Consider the following 20702-nt stretch of genomic DNA (forward strand, 5'->3'; position numbering starts at 1 on the left):
CTGACTTCCTGAGTGAGCCCTGCTCTTCATTCCACCTGCATCCCCTAAGATCTGGCTCAGCAAGCCTGCGGCTGAGTGCCACTTCCAGATCGTGGGGAGACCACTTCCTTCCCAGTGGTGACAGCACAGTAGAATGACCACAGGAGAGCAGGGGGTAGTCCCTAAAACAGGCTCTTTAATAATGTTTGTCTTCACTGAAGAGCTTGGCTTTTTCCCCCCAGCATTAGGCTGGGGCTGGTGGGCTTGGCGGGCTGTCCTAGGCTAGGTGGACCACAGCCTGGTCAGGCTATTGGAGTATGTGACCCAAAACTGGTGGCCAGGGCCTGAGGTTGTTAGGAATCAGTGGGTAGGCCTTCATGGACTTGATAGACGTGGCTTGCTGCCCCTTGAGCGAAGCAGGCAGCCAGTGGGTAGGCCATGCCACTGTAGGAGTAACCAACCATCAGTGGCGAAGGCCTGAAGTCACCAAATGTGGCTAGTTGTCAGTGAGCTGCCTGTTATGGATCGGATGGACTTTATAGAAATAGCTGCTGATGGGCGTGGCCAACCACCAGTGGGTGGGGCCTGAAATCATTGGAGGGCTATCGTGGGTTTGATCGACCGTGGATATAGCCTTGGCCTGCCACACATGGTCACAATGGGCCCCTGGGGTCTGAAGTGGCTAGGCTGGCCAGCTGTTTTGGCCATGCTAGACCATGGATAGGTATATCTAGCCATTCGTTAGGTGTTGCTGACCATCATGGACTAGCCAGGCTGTGGGTAGGCAGGACAGACAACAGGTTCTTAGCCTGCTGTGATGTGCGTGACACCCGTGGGTAAAAGGCATGACAGCTAGTAAAAGGAGTACTGATTCTCCACAGCACGAGCGCGGCCCAGCGTGGGGTCCGTGGGCTCCTCCGTGGCTCCGGATGCAGCCTCCAGCAGGTGCTCTGTGCTGTTGCTGCGGCTGCGTGCACCGAGCGGCACCTCGGCTGGGCGTGGGGGCATGGACGTGGCAGAGGATGAGGAGCCAGATGACGACGAAGCTCCAGCGCCATTGGAGGGGGAAGTGGGTGGGCAGGTGGCCGTGGCCAGGCTGGAGAAGTAGTGCTGGCCAGCTGGCTCCGTCCAGCAGGCCGGGACCGGGGCCGCAGTACTGGGCGCTGGCCCTGGATCTGTAATGATAGAGCGTGCTGGTCAGCTCCGGATGCCTGCATATTATCCTCCAAAGAGGGCCAGTGTTCAGACGGGCGTGGGGAATCCAGGGAGGGACGGTATGATCCAGACCTCATGGTCCAGAGCTTGCAGGGAGTCAGGTGATGCTGTACACACACACATCCTTTCCAGTGTAGGCTAGGCACCCCACCAATACAACCCTCAAAGGCTGGGTACTGACCTCTAACCTTACTGGGCTTACAGAATCCACCTAGGATGTCCAAGAAAAGGGTTTTGAGACCCGGGTCTAACATGGTATTTATGTCACCGTGTTGCAGAGAATGGTCTTGATCTCCTGACCCTCCTGACCTCCAGAGGGCTGGGATTACAGGAGTGTACCACCACACCCAGTTTATGAGGTGCTGGGGATCCAACCTAGGCTTCAAGCATACTAGGCAAGTCTTCTATAACCTGAGCCATGTTCCAGGCTCCAGACGGTGGCGTCTTACCAGGAGGCGGGCCCTGGGCACGCACATAGCTTCTTAAGGTGATATCAGCTGATCCTCCTGACTCCAGGGGAATGGGGTGGGTGTGGAAGTGACGAAGCATATCGAACACTGACTGGAACCACAGGTGCTGGACATGACACTGGCCGTGACCATTCAGAGAAAGGCGGAGGTGCTGTGGGCACAGATGGGAATGGTCAGTGGTAGGGTCCTGGGCCAGCTACTTGCTTGGCAAGTGCCTTAGGGGGGGTTGCTGGAACTCTATGCATCAGCTCCATTGACTCTATGGGATGTCCTTAGGGGTCCTCACACTGAGCCTTCTCTAAGGGCAGGTCACTCCTGTAGTAGGTATTGGAGGTGGGCACAGTAGAACAAGAACTTAGGGCTGCAAGCCTCTGCCTTTACACTAGAATCTATCTATCTATCTATCTATCTATCTATCTATCTATCTATCTATCTATCTATCTATCTACTTTTCTCCCTCCCTCTTCCTTCCTCTCTTCCTCTCTTCCTTCCTTCCTTTCTCTCCCTCCATCCCTCCTTCCCTTCCTCCCTTTCTCTCTTTCTCTTTCTTTTTCTCTTTCTTGTTTTTCCAGACAGGGTTTCTCTGTGTAGCCCTGGCTATTCTGGAACTCACTCTGTAGACCAGGCTGGCCTCTAACTCACAGAGATCTGTCAGCCTCTGCCTCCTGAGTGCCGGGGTTAAAGGCGTGTGCTGTGTGCTACCTGGTGGGTCAATCTTTCTTTTTGAATATTTGTTTTGTCTTGAAGAGAGGGTCTCATGTAGCCCAGAGGACTAGAATGATAGTATGTGCCTCTTAGCAATGACTGGCTCCTCTCTGGGTCTCCTGAGTTTACCTGGGGTAGGGACCTCTGTGTAAGGAACCTTAGACCTGTGGTTTTTAGTAGTGGGCCACATGCCTCTGGTGTCAGCCTCACTTATCCCATTCTGAGACAACAGCAGCCCAGTTAGAAGAGAGTGAAGGTTAAAGGTCATCTCATGCCTGCTCTGAACCCCTTCCTCTCCCCAGGCCCTGGTGGACAGGACAGTATCCTAGCCCCAAACTTGGGCATGCGAGAGTGGAGATCAAGCTCTCTAGGGTTAGCAGTGCTGGCCAAGATGTCAATTACCAGCCACCAGGGATGATATTGGTTGTCAGAGGAATTGGCAAGGTGGTGTCCCTAGAGAGACTCAGCCTCTTCCACACGCACACAGCTGTGCCAGTGCTGCCAAGAGTAGGCCTGAGGGATGCTGGCGGTCTAGGTGGAAGTGAGGGATGCTGGCGGTCCAGGTGGAAGTGAGGGATGCTGGCGGTCTAGGTGGAAGTGAGGGTGGCTGTGATCTTCAGGGTAGGAACCTGCTGGGAACTGATACCCTGGAAAGATCAAAGGCTGCCTCTATTTTCTTATTGGAAACATGGGGTGCCTCTATTTTCTTATTGGAAACACTGCGGTCCCTGCCCTTTCCTGACACACTGTCAGGCCCCAGACTGCCTGACTTCTGTCCCCTTTTTCATTTTTATTATTTTTTATAATAACATTTATTCATTTGGTTGTTTATTTTTGTGCGTTCATATATTCGAGTGCTGTACTGCTTTTGTAAGAGTCAGGTCTCTCCTTCCATCATGTGGGTCTTGGGGATCAAACTCGGGTCATGAAGCTTGGCTGCAAGTGCCTTTAACCTGGTGAGCCTTCTTGCCAGCTCCTTATTTATTTTATTGTATTCATTTATTGAGATAGGATCTCATGTAACATTCAATATGTAGCCAAAGGTGAGCTTGAACTCCCGATCTCTTGTCTGTTACCTGGATGCTGGGATCACAGGCAGACAACACTAAGTCCCAACTTGGGGATTTTTGTTGTTTTTAATTTCATTATGGCTCTTTATATAGGGTGTAAGCATCAGAGTTAGGAGAGAATGATTCCTCAGAAGAAAGTAAGACACCCAAGTGTAGGTACAGGCTGCTCATGAGAGAAGCACCTGGTCTTTGGATTTTGTTTTTTATTTTTGAGATAGGTTTTTTCTGTGTAGCCCTGGCTGTCCTGGAACTATGTAGACAAGGCTAGCCTTGAACTCAGAAATCCACCTGCCTCTGCCTCCCAAGTGCTGGGATTAAACATGTGCGCCACCACTACCCAGCTTGGTCTTTAGATTTTTCAGACAGGGTCTTGCTATGTATGTAGCCCAAGCTGGTTTCACACTCATGACAATACTCCTGCCTCAGCTTCTGAAGTGCTGGGACTATAGGCATTCACATCTGGCTGCAAAGGTAACATCTCAGACAGAATTGGTTTTTTAGTAGGCTTGGTCACCAGCAGATGATGAGCCTTAGGACCTAGGCCATCTCAATCTACCTCTTACAGAACAGGCTGCCATTCCCTGTCACCCCCCCCACACACACATACACACACTTGCCTTGGCCTTGCCCTGGAAGTTGAAGGTCAGCACACACTCTCCAGGCCGAGTCTCACTTTGGCGGATCACAAAGAGGCCGTGGCTCCGGGGGCCACCGGCCAGCACCAGCTGGGCGGCCTTCACCCGGGACAATGTCCCATGGAACCAGGGGTAGTCAGAGAGTTCCAGCTCAGCCTCAGCATCGAGGTCCAGCTCAGCTCCTTCATCCCCTGCGTTGGTTGTGATAGCACAAGGACAAAAGGTCAGAAGGAAGACAAATAAGTTAGTGAAGATGGCAGTCCATCTTGTTGGTTTGGCTAAACTGCCATTTGAACAGCATCAGATCTAGGCAGAGAGCTGACTGACTGTCACTAGCTAACCTTGAGGTAAACTGAGGGGAGGGCACACTCACAAGTCAGCAACAAAAGCTGAGAAGCCAACCCCCCTCCCCATGCTCGTTCCATTGTATCCTTCTGTTTTATTTTACTCGTTTATGTGTGTATGTAGGTATCTGTGTGTGTGCATGTGCATGTGGGTGCCAGGAGAGGCCAGAAGGTGGCATCAGATTCCCTGGAGATGGAGTTACCTGCAGGCGTGAGCTGCCCTACGTGGGTGCTGGGAACATTGATCTCTGGAAGAACAATGATCACTGTGAGTGGCTGTCCTGGAACTCACTCTGTAGACCAGGCTGGCCTCGAACTCAGAAATCCGCCTGCCTCTGCCTCCCAAGTGCTGGGATTAAAGGCATGCGCCACCGCTGCCACCCGGCTATCTTTTTCTTTTTTGAGAGAGTCTCCTACAGCCTAGGCTGACCTCTAACTGACTACCATATAAACCAAGAATGACCTTGAACTCCTGCCTCTACAACCCAAATGCCAGGGTTACAGGCTTGTGCCACCAACCTGCCTTTTGTGCCTCTGTCTATATGAATTACCTCCCTCCCTCCCTTTCCCTGTCTGCCTCTTTCTCTTTCTTCATTTCGCTATGTCTCACTATGTTGTTGAAGGATATATGATCACACTGTGAACCCCGAGATAGTTATTTACCAAAAGGGTGGGGGGACAAGCTATTTCTAGTTGCGGTGTGGCTCAGCCCTTAGCCCACATCTTTAGTCCCAAAAAATGAAGGTAAAGTTGGTTTGGAGAAGGAAGCGTCCATGTTTGAGAATAATGTCTAATTGAGTGGCAGACAAGTGATGAATCAGAGAAAGATTTGACAGAATAGGATCTTCCCAACTCTCACAAGAAGAGAGAAGAGAGAAGAGAGAAGAGAGAGAAGAGGAACGAGAAGAGAGGCTACTCAAGGGAGAACAGCATAGAGAGAAAAGAAGTTGCAGGCAATTTTACTGCAAGAGTTCCACAGAGGCTGGGAATGAAATGTGAAATGAGAACAGAGTATGGAGAAGGAGGAAAGAGTGGTACCTTTTCAAATAAATATTTTTATATTAGAAAAAAAAAAAGAGTTCCACAGAGACAGGTGGCAGAGAGAACAAGCTAATCACAGGTGAAGACAGAATGAGCCAGAGAATGACAAGGAGCCAGAGGATTAGAATATAGAGCCATTCAGTCAGAGGCCAAGAGGAGCCAGATTGAATCAGTTCGTGTAGAGGAGTGTTGAGCCAGGACAGCTGAGTTGACCAGCCAACAAGAGTTCAGAAAGAGCTTGGAAGGAGTGGCCTTACTCAGCAGTAAGTAGTCTCAGAGGCTGAAAACATTCTAGGCCTAGATAAGACTGTACAGAGGCTAGAAGCTTCCAGGCCTAGCCTAGGTTAGCAGACAGAGGTGAATAAAAGTTACTTTTACACTATGTAGCCCAGGCTAGCCTTGAACCCTTGCAGATCTTCTTGCTTCAGCCTCCTAAGTGCCGGGATTACAGGTGTGTGTTACCATCCCCAGGTCTGTGACTCTATCAAAACCAGCCACAGTGGAAAAGGCCAGGTGCCCATACTGGCTTAGAAAGCCAGAAGCACTGTGGGCACAACTGACTGAAATGTCACCACACCGGAGGCTCCACATGGGTCTCTGTAGAGGGGGTGGGGACCCCAGCGGTACCTGTGTTACTATTCTCGCTGACACCACCTGAAGACTCCAGGGTTTGCAGGAAAGTCTCCAGGGGAACATGGGCCAGGGACTCTCCCACAGTGTCACGAGCTCGGCCGTGTGGAGCTGTGACCACAGCACCCACCGCTGTCGTCGTCTCTGGGGGCCGGGACATGTCTGCTGTAGGGGAAATAGAGGGGGAAGCATGTCTCTTATCTCCCCTCCAACGCTGTCCCCCAGAACTCCGGCCTGCTCTCCACCTACCGTCTGTCAGGAGCTCACAGCTGCAGGAGGTCACGCGGCTGGCCAGACAGCTTCCCCGTGCACAAGACAGCCCCGTGTCTTCCTCAGAGTCCCTGTGGAGAAAGCGCAGCGTGTCCTGCCACAGAGCCTGGGCTGGGACGTCAAGTTCTGTCCAGTCCCTCTGTGGCCACTGTGTGAGGGCCCAGCGGCTGAGGCCACGACGAACACAGTGTTCCCTGAGGTTGCGGCTGGTTCCTGGGATCCCGTGGATACCAGTGGGATCCCGTGGATACCAGTGGGATCCCGTGGATACCAGTGGGATCCCGTGGATACCAGTGGGATCCCGTGGATACCAGTGGGGGACGGTGTGGTGACCAGTGGGGCCCAGACAGCCCCTCTGAGGCCCTCTCAGCTCCAAATTCCACAGAAAGAGGTCTGACCCGTACAGGAAAGTCTCTGGAGCAGACGGCCATCATATAACAGGGGAGCCATTGGCAAGCACTCCAGGAATGAGGTCTGTAAGGCCCCCAGGACTCAACTGAGCTCTATTCAAATGAATCTGCCTTTGGCCTCCACTCCATCCTATTAGCAACACTATTAAAGAAATGGTTGTCAAGTGCTCAGCTGGGGGCTCCCTCTGGATATCTCCCCTGGACAGGGGATTCACTTTCTTCCTGTCCACAACTGACCAGAAGTGCCAACCACGTCACCAACTGTGACTCCACGGTGCTCCCAGCCTACCAGCCTCCTCATCAGAATCCAACTCTTTTCTCTAAAAATGATGCATACTCCTGTGTGCCCATGAGTGGACAGGTGCATGTGAGCACTTTTTCATGTAGCCCAGGATAGCTTTGAACTAGCTTTGTAGCTGAGGATGCCCATCTCGTGAAAAACTGATGGTAGTTCTGCCTTAGTACCTGCCCTTCCTGGTAGTCTGGTCTCTGGGTAGGAAGGGACAAGGCACTCCTCCACTTACCCAGCCCCCTCCTCGGGCCTCCAGAATACTCACCCAGGATCCACACAGCCCTGGATGTCAGCCACCCACGAGTGCTTCTGTAGCGAGTCTATCGTTTCCAGAATGTACTCTGCTCCGTTCTCCACCTAGATGAGAGTGGCCCTGCTGAGACCTCCCCAACTGCAGGGTGAGCGGGGCTCAGAAGGGTTTGCATGGCATTGCTCACCCCTGTGTTAGGTCTCATAGGTATGGACAGGCTGCAGCGTGAAGCCCATACAAGGAAGGAGATGCAGGCCCTGGAGGCCCTGGGACAGGAGAGCTAGCACACTCAACCCACACCCTGACATCCCAGATATGGTTCAAGGCAGAGGAGAGGCCAGCTGGCTCATCACAGAGTTGAGGGGATCTCAGGCCTTAGTGACTGCGATCCTACTGCTGTGGCCATATGGCGGTCAGTGCTCTTTGGGCCTTGTCTGTTGAGTTCCTAACAACCCTATGAGGGTTGTATGTCTAATCATTATTTTATAGACAAGAAGCCTGATGTTCAGAGAGGCAGAGCAACTTGCTCAAAAGTCCCACAGCAGCCAGCAGCAGCACTGAGACCTGAACCCAGGTCTTGGTTCCCTTGTGCTGTGTACTCTCTCGAAATGTAGCATTAGGCTAGGAGGACCCTGAGCCCCTCCTCTTTCTGACAGGGAAATAGGTTCACAGTGGGGCTGGCAGGGGAGCCCTTCTGCTTCAGGCATGCCTGAGGACCACCCAGCGGTTAAGAATACCACATAGACAGGAGCTGTGTCCCCAGCTACCAGTCGTGAGGGGACAATTCAGGACATAGAGTTGGCACACGTTTATCCAATGAATAAAAGAGTTTGTGGCTTTATAAACACAAGCTCCGTAAGAGCTTGCCAAAGATGGTGGGAGCTCTGACCAGCTTCAAGTGGGAGGAACTGGCCTCCTGGAGGGGGCTCAGCTTCATAGTCTTGCTCCTTCAGGAAGCCCTGACCACAGCAGCCTGGACCCATGTCCTCCTCAGCAGCCCCCACAGGCCACCCCAGTGCTATGGGCCTGGAGAGAGGCCAGGAGATTCCCAGACTCACTGGGGTGCCGCTCACCAGGTCTCTGTGTCTTTGTGCCCTCTGTAGGGACCAGGACCATTCCCACACTCCACTTGCCTGTGCCTACAGACATTTGCATAACTTCAACAAGCTGGCCACCAGTGTGAGGTAGGAATGTCTGGCTCCAGAGTGAAAGGAAGGGGAGGCAGCTCTAATGACCTTTATTCAGACCCAGGAAGAAATAGGGAACAGGGCTGCTGGTGACATGGTGCAGTGGGTGAAGGTGCCTGGTGCCGGGCTTGACAAGTGGGTTGGAATCCCAGGGGGCAATCCTCTCTCTCAGTGGACTCCTTTAAGTTGTCCTCTGACCTTCATAACCACGCCATAGAGTGCAAGTACAGGCACACAAACATGTAAATAAATGTAGCCAGGCAGTAGTGGTGTGCACACCTTTAATCCTAGTACTTGGGAGTCACGGGCAGGCAGATCTCTGTGAGTTTGAGGCCAGCCTGGTCTACAGCTAGAGTTTCAGGCCAGCCAGGGCTATACAGAGAAACCCTATCTTGAAAAAACAAAAATAGGAGCTGGCAAGATGGCTCAGCGGGTAAGAGCACTGACTGCTCTTCCAAAGGTCCTGAGTTCGGATCCCAGCAACCACATGGTGGCTCACAACCACCCGTAATGAGATCTGATGCCCTCTTCTGGTGTGTCTGAAGATAGCTACAGTGTATTACGCCGGAGTGAGTGGGGCCTGTTCTGACTTCAATTCCCAGCAGCCACATGATGGCTCATGGCCATCTGTACAGCTACAGTGTACTCATACACATAAAATAAATAAATAAATAAGTCTTTAAAAAATAAAAATAAAATAAATATAAATGTAAGAGAGAGAAAGAGAAAGAGAGAGAAATGGAAGGAGACCCAGGTGGCCAACCATGTTGGGGTGGATAGCTCTAGAACGCAGACCCAGATTCAAGCCCTACTTGAATTGGGCTAGAAGGACCCTGGGCACCTCCTTTTTCTGACCGGGAACTAGGTTGACAGTGGTGGACACCTGCCGAGGGGTCCTCCTTACTCCCCCTTGGATGGTCTGACTCGCAGCCCTGGCATGGGCTCAAGCTGGGTAACCCAGTAGGATTGTGGTCCAAGTCAGCCAGACCTTGAGGCTGCAGTGGGCACTCACCTTGAGCACAAATGTGTTGTCCTTCTCAGGCATTTCCAGGGGCATGGTGGTTCGGACCTCGATGATGGCCGACAGGGGGATGCTGACCTTGGGTCTGGAAGCCTGGGAGGCCAGAGGACGGGACGGTGAGAAGTACACCTCAGAGGCCTTAGACGACCCTCTCTGCATTTCCTGTCCCACTTCCCCAAATACGTGGGTCACGGCAGCCAACACTGCCAAGGTCATGTCGGTATGAAAGTGTAACCAGCCCCATTTTCGAGCCTGGGGTCATTGAGGAAGATAGCAAGAGCCCTCCTCCCAGGGTCACAGAGTCCCCAGCTGCGGAATCCCAGCCCTGTGTGTGACCTGAGAGTGAGTGCCACCTAGCCTGCCCACCCAGTGTGCCCACTTCACGAGGCTGTGAGTGCCACCTAGCCTGCCCACCCAGTGTGCCCACTTCACGAGGCTTCCCTCCCCTTCTCCGCCTCAGCGTGGGCTCTCTGAGCTGGGTGTGGTTTGTCTCCAGGGATGGATAGAAGGGAGCTAGCCTTCCAACGCTGCCATCCCAGGGTTAAACCAGGGGACTCAGCGGGGTTCCTCAGGAGGACTATTCTGTGAAGGCTCCTTTATTCCTGGCTTCTTCTACTTAACCTCCCCAGACTGGTCTGCGGCTGACATTCCCAGCAGGGCTTGGGCTCTGGAACAGGGACTTTCTGAAGAGGAAAGGGAAGGGCCTCATATCTGGTAGTTGGGAATTCTTAGCCACCCTGGACGCTGTCCAGAGGACCTGGGCTGGGCTTATAGTAGTGATTGATGGGTTCAGCTGATCTCGTCTTCACACCAGCCTTTGGCTGGGGTTGGCCACCATGGGACAGGGAGAGTGGCCAGGTTTACAATGGCACCTTCAGCTGGGCTCCTACTAGCTAGAGATGCTGTGTTCCTTATCTCAGCCTAATGTCTGAGGCTATCTGTCCTGATATAGTTGTAGTTGTCCCCTACCCCTAGTGCTGGGATAGAATCCAGGGCTTCATTATTGCTAGGCAAGGGCTCTACCACTCACTGAGCCATGCGCCTAGCTCCTCACTGGAGGATTCTAGGTAGGGGCTCTACCACTGAGCCACGCCCCCAGTCCCTCACTGTGGGATTCTAGACAGGGGCTCTACCACTGAGCCACACCCCCAGCCCCTCACTGGGGGAGTCTAGACAGGGGCTCTACCACTGAGCCACGCCCCCACCCCCTCACTGGGGGAGTCTAGGCAGGGGCTCTACCACTGAGCCACGCCCCCACCCCCTCACTGGGGGAGTCTAGACAGGGGCTCTACCACTGAGCCACGCCCCCAGTCCCTCACTGGGGGAGTCTAGGCAGGGGCTCTACCACTGAGCCACGCCCCCACCCCCTCACTGGGGGAGTCTAGGCAAGCGCTTTATGACTGAACCCCTCAACTTTATCTGCTTCTCCCTATATCTACTTCAGTTACCTTAACTCACTCAGCTCCTGTGGCCTGCTGACCACTTTCTGCAGTCAAAGCTCCCCTACCTTGGGGGCCCAGAAGTTCCCCCTGTGAAAGTTTCTACCCAGCCTGATTACTTTCTTGGTGGCTGCCTCAAGGGTCAAGGGTTAGTTTTATTGCTTTTTGGGTGCCGTAGAGGACTAGGGGTTCAGTATGCTATCTGCATAGGTGAGGTTACAGGACGCTAGAGACCTGACTTGGGCTATGAAAGAACCATCAAAGCCTCAGGTCCACCCTGAACCTGCAGCCCCACGCTCCCAAGCTTCCAGCTATAGCTAGCTCCAAGGGACCAGGGAGATCTGGATAGGTATGTGGGTATCAGAAGTTGACACTTAACATTTCTTCACCCTACATTAGTCACAATGCAGAAACCTATCCTGAGCCCTCACTATGGGGTATATGCTATGGGGTATATACTATGGGGTCTATGCTATGGGGTATAGATGTTTTTTCCCCAAGGGTTCATGGTTTGGTGGTTTGGTTCCCAATATGGCGTATTGCAAGATTGGATGGGAAGAGAGAGAAAAAATAAAAGCCTGATAAGAGTTTGTTGGAGGAGTATTTACATGGCGTTCAGAAGCACTGGGTTCGATCCCCAGCACTGCTTAACCTGGGTGTGGTGATAAATGCCTATACCCCGAGATGAAAGGTAGGAAAATTAAAAGTTCAAGGCCAACCTGGGCTGGTGAGAAAGGGGTTTGGCAGCAAGCCTGATGACCTGCATTTGATCCCTAAGACCCACATGGTGGAAGGTACAAACTGGCTCCCGAAAGTTGTCTGCTGACCTCCACATGTGTATCACCCCCTGCATAACCAATAAATGTTAAAAAATTTATTTTTGTCAGTTGGTGGACCCTTTAAGAGGCAGGGGGCCTACTGGGAGCCCCCTAGTTAGTCATCAGAGTGGCTGTGCTAGGAGGAGATTAATGTAGTTCCCAAGGGAACCTGATTAGTTACTAACCAGAATGGGCTGTAATCAAGTGAGGTCACTCCCTACTGGGAGAAGCCAAGCACACCGTCACAGACAGCTTCCTGACCTGGGACATGTGGTTTCTATAACCCAGCTAAACTCTCTGTCTTTGTCTCTGCCTCTGTCTCACTCTCTTCTTTTTGAGATATGGTATCATGTAGCCCAGGCTGGCCTTGAAGTTGTTTATATAGCCAGGGAGGACACTGAACTCCTGATCCTCCTGCCTTTACCTTCCCAATGCTAGGATTATTGGCATACCACCATGCCCAATTTCTTTTCTTTCTTCCTTTCTTTCTCCCTTCCTTCCTTCCTTTCTTTCTTTCCTACACTATCTAGACTGTAGTATTTTGTTATAGCAACATAAGATGGGCTAATATGCTCTAGAATGATCTACACTTCTACTGTCACTCCCTAGTGCTATCCTATGCTCTGCTATTCTGAGAACTTGAAGCAAGGGCAGGGGCTGGGGACCTGTTTGTCTCAGAGTTGGGGAAGGAAGAACTCAGTGATCCCCCCAGGAACTCTTCTGCCAACAGTGAAGCTGGAGGACTCTACAGGGATCCATGGAAAGATGGAGATGGTACCAGCTGCCGTGTCCTCTCCCCCAGGGCAACACGCACAGCTATTTAGAGAGCAGCAGCTGAGGCTGCCACTCAAAGCCAGAGAACCAGGAAATCTTGGGCCTCTGTTCCTGCCCTTTGGGTGACCCTAGGCAAGCCACCTCTGACCAGGCTTTGGTCTATGTGTGTAGCCTTGGTTTAGTGGCACTTTTCTTAGGGGTGTAAAGTTGGGTATGGGTTAAAAACCCTTTGGAAAATCTGGGGGTACTGGGAGTTGGGGTGAGCTCTCTTCATTAGTGTGTTCTGGGAGTGGCCCCCGGCCTCTCGCTTTGGGCAGCTATCACTCCTGCACCTTGAGGGAAAGCCCGCAGGACAAGCCTCCAACACTCAAGGTGTCTAGGAGGGTCCTGCAGAGACTGAACGCTGGGGTGGCCAGGTCTTGGGTGCTACGAGCTGCTATGCTATACTCAAGGGACTCTACCTTTCATTCTGGTGGCCCTCCGAGCGGTGACGTATAACTAGCCCGTATCTGCCGTCCACTGTCAGTGTGACTTCAGGCAGGTTCCTCTGCATAGACTGTTTGCTTCTTTCCAGATGGCATCTCATGTAGAACTAACTAGCTTCCAACTTGCTATGTAGCTGAGGATAACCTTGAACTTCTGATGCTCCTGTTTTCCAAGTGCACTACCACTCTGGCGGTATGCGGAGCTGGGGCTTAAACTCTGGGTTTCATGAGTGCTAGGCAAGCACTCTGCCCTCTGGGCTACACCCTCAGTACCTGTACTTTCCAATCAAGGTACATTGGTCTCCCTGGGGCAGGCCTCAAGCTTCCCTGTCCCCTACCACAGTGGGGCTTTGACTGGCAATGGAGGCAGGGCCAGTGTACTCAAAGTGGCATGCCAGATGCTGGTAGCTGGCAAAACCCCTCCCTTCCTCTTCATAGGAAGGGGGGCCGCCGTCGGGCTCAGCTGGAGCCTGTCAGGGGCAACAGATTTCTGATTGCCATAGAGCAGGACACAGGCCTGAAAGAACCTTGTTACTCACTGATTTCAGATGCTACATTACAAAACCCTGTCAATCAGATCAAGCCACACAATCCCCAAGCCAGTCCTAGGGACCCACCTGTCACTGGCCTGCGGCTCCCATAGACAGTGCAGGTAAGTGGGTCCCCGTGAGTGATGGGGAAGAAGATTGTTGGCAACATGCATCAAGATACACACCTTGCGCCGGGCGTCCCAGCACTTGGGAGGCAGAGGCAGGCGGATTTCTGAGTTCGAGGCCAGCCTGGTTTACAGAGTGAATTCCAGGACAGCCGGGGCTACACAGAGAAATCCTGTCTCAAAAAACCAAAAAAAAAAAAAAAAAAAAAAAAAAAAAAAAAAAAAAAAAAAAAAAAAAAAAAAAAAAAAAGATACACACCTTGGGTGGCACAAAGAACTCCAGGCGGAAGCGCTCCCCAGCCACAGCCCTTCGAAGGAGCAGGCGACATTTCTGCCACTGCGCGGTGCCCCCAGGACCTGAGGCCGCGTCGTCTGCTACCATGAAGCGCAAGGCTCCCTCCCGCTGGATGTCCACTAACTCCACTTTGGCTGCCAGGGTTCGTGCCAGCCGCAGGCGTCGCGTCCACTTGTCACGAGGCTCGGACGCAGACTCGGAGGCCTTAGGGGTGGTCCCAGCCTCCGGCTCTGGGGACGAGCGCCGGTGCCACAGGTCGCGCACTCCGTCCACTACACACAGGCTCATGTTACGCAGCGAGAAGCCCTTGCGGACACGCGCCTTGGTAGCCGCGTGGGCAGACACATCTTCGGAGCTGCGGGAGTGGCCATAGGTTGCAGTCTTGAGCGCTGATGTCACCGAGGTCACCACAGGCTCGGGTTCCATAGTGTCAGCTGCTGTCCCCAGCACGCGGCGTACCTCCTCGCTAAAGACGGCCAAGAAATTGGCTGTAAAGTGGCGGGAGAATGAGGTCCCAGCGTCAGGCGTGTCGTAGGTCGGGTTGTCCCGAAGGAAGCGGCAGAACTTGTGAGCGAAGTCCACAGCAGCCACCTGCGCGTGCAGCTCGCAGAATTGCCGCCAGTCGGGGACTGGGGCGGGGGCGGCGGCCGAGCCTGGGGTGGCACCATTCATGGCTTTGGTTCCATGGCAGCCTCGGGCTAAGAGGAGAAAAGTCGGTAAGTCTGTCTGTCTGCCTACCTTTCTTCCTTCCTTCCTTCTCCCTCCCTCCCCCTTTCCTCCCTCTCTTTCTCTCTCTTTCTTCCTTCCTTCTCCCTCCCTCATTGCCTCTCTGTTTTTTTTTTTTTTGGTTTGTTTGTATTTTTGTTTTTTGAGACAGAGTCTCATGTAGCCCAGGCTAGCCTCAAGACTTCCTATGTGGCAGAGGATGACCTTAAATATCTGATCCTTCTGCCTCCACATCTCAAGTGCTGGGATGCCAAGTGCCACCACCCACAGTTAAAACGATTTTGAATCCTCGGGTCACTGCTCCTATCTGCAGGCCTCCCTAGGGATATCGTTGGCCACAGAGGCTCCATGAGGGCATGTGCCAACCTGCTGAAGCTGGAAATGCAGGCTGCCAACCAACCAGTGTGCACGTGATAGACAGGGGAGGTAGGGGATGGGTAGTGTGGGGGTGAATCCTAACCAGCATTCCTTCGGATCCCCAGGGTTATTCATTCTGGTCAAGGAGGCTGAGGGGACAAACATCTTCAAATGGTGCCCCATGAGTTCTGGGTGACCTCATGCTCTTTGGTAACCTCTCCAAGGCCCCCAAGCCCCAGAGGAAAGGGTGTTGGATTTCCTGGAGCTGGAGTTACAGGCAGTCCTGAGCTGCTGTATGGGTGCTGGGAACCTAACTCATGCCTCTCCAGGAGCAACAAGTGTTTCTAACCTCCGAGCCATCTCTGAAACCCCTGGGGATCCTGTCTCAACCACGTTCTCTCCCTTCCTTCTGGCTGGCTGGACCTGAGGTTCCTTCCTCCCACCATGTTTTGTCTGAACCAGCTGACCCTTAACCCCTGGAACTGTGGGCCCCTCCCCCACGTTGCTCCTAGGTGTCAGTTACAGTGACAAAGCTTACACTGACGCTCAGTTTCAGGGCCTTTACCTCAGCTCTTCCTGATCCTAGGGCTTTAGGGTCATTGTCCCACATGACTCAAAGATGACCACTTTTCTTATTGGTGTTGAAGGCCCGGCCTCCTTAGGACCTCCCCCCCTTTCTTTCTTTTATGGTGGCTTGCCTGTTGTTCCTTCCAGAACTCCCATCCCCACTGGACCAATCTAGAAATCCCAGCTGTCTCTTCATTCCAGCTTCTTCCACTTTGTTGCTAGGCAACCCCATCTTTTACCACTTAGAATGGGTAAACTGCAGAGTGCATGTCAGGTAGTCATCTGGGGGACTTGTTTCCTGTCCCCTGTTGTGGTCAACATCCCTGGGAACACAACCCATCGGTTCTGCCCCCCTCATTCCTTTTTTTTTCTTACATTGTACCCTGTGCCTCCTCCTTTCTGCATGTTATTCAATGGCTTTACCTCTGACCTCTGAGTCAATGCCCCCAGCCCCTTATTGGAGGTTTCTAGGCAGTGGCTCTACCACTGAGCCTCCCAACCCTTCCATCCATTTTCCTTTGGTAACTTGGATCTTAAGTTAGTGAAGAAAAAAACTAAGGGAGCTAAGTAGGGAGATACAGCCCCCCCCACTGCCCCGAGACCCCCTGTCGCAGAGGCCAGTCTCCTGTGGCATGTTGAGAGGCAGCACCTATCCCTCTGAGGCTCCCACCTGTCCTCACAGGATCTCCATGGCTCTGGGCCTGCCCCTGCCCCACAACCCTTGGGAACCCCACCTCAGATCTCCCCTGGTATTCAAGCTCTACAATTAAACTCTAGGTAAAAATAGCTATTTGGCTTCTTGACAGCATCCTTGGAGCCTCAGGACCAGAGGGCACAAGGGAATCCCCTTCCTCCCTAGGCCACAGCATCAGTCCTTAAGTATAGGATCCACCCAGGGCAGAAGTGCCGGAGACAGGTGCCAGGCTTCTCACCTATAGATAGGACAAAGATGGTGCCACAGAAGGACCAATGACTGCATTGGGACTAATCAAGACTTTTGGAAATCAGCGGGTGGTGCGTGAAGTCCATGAAGGTGGACAGAGATGGGCACTAGGTCCTTATGAGCATCACACAGGCCTGACCCTGACTCTACCTTGTTCCCCAACTCCTATTCACCCGTCTATAGTGAAACTTCTTCCTCTAGGAAGCAAGCCTTTCTTGACTTCTTCTGCCCAGGCTGGCGCAGTGTCTCTTCTAGGAGCCATGGTCCCCTCTTGGGTGTCCCTCTAGTGAGCTACCACTTGTGCTGTGTTCTGTGCATGCTTTCAAGTCTATCTCTCCAGCTGGCACTAGGAATTCCTCCAGGGCAGCAGGACAGCCTGGGTCATATCTCAGGTTCCGGATGCTCACTCTTCTTTGGGAGTAGAGGCTGCACCTGATAAACCACCACCACCACCACTATGGTCTCCAAGAAGGATGGAGGCACTGCTAAACCCACAAGGTCTGTCCCAGGTCCATGCCCTCATGCAGCAGAGCATCTCCTGCTCCATATGCAATGGCATGGGTGAACGTGGTTGGCAGACCAGCTATGGTGGAGGCTGCCAGGTCAACGAAGCACTGGGATTTCAGGCTTCCCCCTTTGTCCCTCCTGCTGGCTGGGAAAGCCTTAGAAGGGACAGAGTCACAGGGGACAGGGCCTACGTAGGGTCCCACCTATGCCAGACAGAAACTGGACTCCACCAAGATTCTGACAGGTGTATTGTGTTCTAAGCAGGAGACTGGCTAGGTCTTCCCAGCCCTCTCTTCCCCAACCCCATGGGCCAGGGTGTCAGTATAGCTGTCGTGTGTCCTAGGCTACACAGAGCAAGGGAAGCAGGGTATGGTGGCACGTGCCTATAAGCCTAGCATTAGGAGGCTGAGGCAGGAGGATTGGAAGTTTTAGGTTACTCTGAACTAATGAAAATTCCAGGCCAGCTTGGCTATCTATATAGCCAAGATTTTATCTCAAAATTAAAACAAAGAAAGAAACAAATGTATCTAGAGAGGCCAACAAGCATAGACGGGAGCCCAGAACTCAGGAAAGACAGAAGGGAGGCACTGCAGACCAACGGACCCACACAAGGAAGTGCTGGTCCTAACAGCCCCTGGGGCTGGACTGGAGGAGGAAATGAAGTCTTTGACCTTGGCTGACCTTCCCAAATTCTGAGCATCACTTGGGGGAAAGAAAGGCTCACCAATCCCTAGAAGGACAGACAGTTCAGGCTCACAGGCAGGCACTGTCTCCATCCACCTCTGGCCAGGAGTTCCCCACTCACTGTGGGGGAGATGAGCCAGTGTGTGCCAATCAGTTACTGTGGGTTCAGAGAGCAGATCCCAGAGGTGCTGGAAGCAGGGTGGACAATGCCATGCTGTCCCCACTAGGGACTGGCTTAGAAGGTTTATGAATTGAAGCCCTTTGGCCTTGCTCTCTTTTCCCTCCCATCTCTGCCTAGATTGCTTTCCTCCTAGGCCTTCAGGTGTACAGAACCTTCTATTTTATTTTTACACTTACCTGTATGTGCGTGCACATGCTTGCCTGCATGCACACGTCACAGCCTATGTGTGGAAGCCGGAGCCCAATCTATGGGTGTTGGTTCTCTCTTTCCACCATGTGGGTTCTAAGGGTTGACCGCAGGTTGTCAAGCTTGGTGTCGGGGACCTTTATTTACTCAGTCATCTTACTGGCCGCATCGTGTGTGTGTGTGTGTGTGTGTGTGTGTGTGTGTGTGTGTGTGTGTTTATATATATACACAGGTGTGGAAGGCACAGGACGTTCGTACCCTACTCCCTCACTCTCCTTACTTCATTGAGACAGGATTCTCTCATTGAGCTCAGAGCTAGGCTGGCAGCCAGCAAGACCCATTAATCCTCAAGTCCCCACAGCTCGCCTGCAGTGGGGTCAGAGTGCACATGGCCACATCCAGCTGAGGGGGATTAGAACTCAGACTTCCAAGGCCAGTGCTCTTATCTACTCCCTAGCCTCCAGCCCTGCCTTTTCCTGGAAGTTTCTCTCTGTACTAGACAGGAATTCACATGTCCTTGTGGCCTGTGACCTTCTGGTGTCCATGGTCATATCCCAGCTCTCCTCCTGAAGCCCCAGGTGCTACAAGAAGCCTAGTGACTCAGCCCCGAGAGGAGTGTGCTCTATCCTGGCCCAATACCCTGTTCCCTGGAGCTACAGTTTCTCTATCAGTATAACAGAGGGCTGGAGCAGGGGCCAGATTAAGATACGTAAGTACGGCCGGGCAGTGATGCCTTTAATCCCAGCACTTGGGAGGCAGAGGCAGGTGGATTTCTGAGTTCGAGGCCAGCCTGGTCTATAGAGTGAGTTCCAGGACAGCCAAGGCTACACAGAGAAACCCTGTCTCGAAAAACCAAAAAAAAAAAAAAAAAAAAAAAAAAAAAAAAAAAAAAAAAAAAAAAAAAAAAAAAAAAAGAGCCTACTAGACCAGGGGTGAGAGACGGTGGTACTAGGTACTAGGTACTAGAAAGGTCCAGCATACTCCACACTGCACTACGACGGGGTCTGTCTGTACTTAGTAGCTAGTTAGCTAGCTACTCAGCCTGGAAAAAATGCTGTTTTTATTGTTTTTGAACGTCTCCTATGTAGTTGAGGCTGGCCTCGAACTCACTATATTGCCAACAAGGACCTTGATCTCTTATCTACAAAGCGTCTACAGTACTGGGAGAGAAACCAGGTCTTCATACATGCCAGGCAGGCACCCCACCGGCCATTCAGCTATCCCCAGAGCCTGTTTTGTGGCTTTGTTGTTCTTAAGCGGGATGGGGCTTTGGAGGGGTCGCCGAGAGCAGGGCAGGGACAGCTTGACCAAGATTCCCCTGCTCATGGTCTTACAAAGCCACTGCCTTGACTAACCTCAAGGCCAGACACCCAGACCGAGTCACCGTGCAGACAGGGCAGCAGAGGGGGTGGATGGCTTTCCGGTAGTAAAAATAGCGCTGACAATAGGAAAAGGGAGGGAAAAAAAAAAGCTCGTCCTCAACCCCCGCCAGCAGTGAGCAGTTCCGGACCCCAAGGCCTGGTCATTCCTTAAAATATTGATGAGGCCGCCTCGCCGCTCTGCGCTAATGGGCAGAGCACTAATCGATCCTGCGCTCGGTGGGCGGGGAGATGCGGAGGCTCCGCCCCCTGCCCAGGAGGCTCGGGTTTCTGGGAAACTCTTGCTGTGGCGACAACAGCTTCCCTTTGGTACCCTCTTGGCTCAGAAGTCGGGAGGGGAAGGGTGGGGAGTCTGAGGTCTCTCGGGGTGCAATCTACTGCTACTAAGGGTGCCCACGTGTTATGTGTGCGATGCGGTAGCCAGGAGGGATGCAGGCAACATTACGCAAGATGTCCCTTAAGTTTGTGCGGGGCCACTAACTGCATGAGAGGAAGAGCCACTTAATGGCACTCCTCCCATCCAAAGCACAAGAACAGTCTACCATCACCCATACGGGACTTTCCTAGATACTGGCTCCATCCATGATCGCTTATGGCCTCTCTTTCCAGTAGTGCCCTGCTTTGACGGATGCCACTCAGCCTCCCAATGACAGCAGAGGCTGCGTTCAGCCTCCTGTGGCTCCAGCTACACCTACTATTGAATCCCTCTCCACGCAGCCCACCCACACCCCTCCAGCCCAATGGTATCACTTCTCAGGGCTACCTGACCTCTTGCCTTGGCTGAGACCACACGGACATAGCAGGCTCTGAACCAGAGCTTCATGCTAGAGGGACGATGTGGCTGGCATCTCCCATCCTTTCCCATCCCACAATGCTGGCTTTGGGAAGAAGTCAAGCATCCTTGAACCTGCTGGCTAAGAGTCTACAGGAGCTGGCCAATAGAGTGTTGCTTAGCACATATAAAGGTCTGGGTTCTATCCCTAGCGTTGCATATACACGCATGGTGGCATATGTCTGTAATCCCAGCGCACAGAAGGGGGAGAAAGACGGATCAGGAGTCCAGGGCTATGCTGGGCTACAGAAAATCCTCCCTTGCCTCAGAAGAAAAAAAAAGTACTGGCTCTGCTGCTGTACAGGTATGTGGTAGAACTGTAATAAATCCTTTTTTTTTTTTTTTTTTTTTTTTT

At 52.6% G+C, this 20702-nt stretch overlaps 1 protein-coding gene across 5 annotated transcripts in view; it reads right to left on the minus strand.

The window, feature by feature from the left end:
- Positions 1–153: 153 nt before the first annotated feature.
- Sh2b2 (SH2B adaptor protein 2) overlaps positions 154–20702 on the minus strand; it is a 27377-nt gene continuing 6828 nt past the window's right edge. For 4 of the 5 annotated variants that reach the window (XM_031338277.1, XM_031338275.1, XM_031338279.1 and 1 more), the window contains exons 2-9: positions 13950–14683; positions 9511–9612; positions 7327–7418; positions 6339–6430; positions 6087–6254; positions 4057–4265; positions 1644–1815; positions 154–1154 (exon numbers count right to left, since the gene is read on the minus strand). In XM_031338277.1, coding sequence (XP_031194137.1) covers positions 832–1154; positions 1644–1815; positions 4057–4265; positions 6087–6254; positions 6339–6430; positions 7327–7418; positions 9511–9612; positions 13950–14657 — 1866 coding nt within the window. In that variant the 5' untranslated portion in view covers positions 14658–14683 and the 3' untranslated portion in view covers positions 154–831. The remainder of the gene's footprint in view (positions 1155–1643; positions 1816–4056; positions 4266–6086; positions 6255–6338; positions 6431–7326; positions 7419–9510; positions 9613–13949; positions 14684–20702) is intronic. The other variant, XM_031338276.1, reaches the window with a different exon arrangement.

This window comes from Mastomys coucha, unplaced genomic scaffold (genome assembly GCF_008632895.1).
Source record: "Mastomys coucha isolate ucsf_1 unplaced genomic scaffold, UCSF_Mcou_1 pScaffold22, whole genome shotgun sequence".
Classification (NCBI taxonomy): domain Eukaryota; kingdom Metazoa; phylum Chordata; class Mammalia; order Rodentia; family Muridae; genus Mastomys; species Mastomys coucha.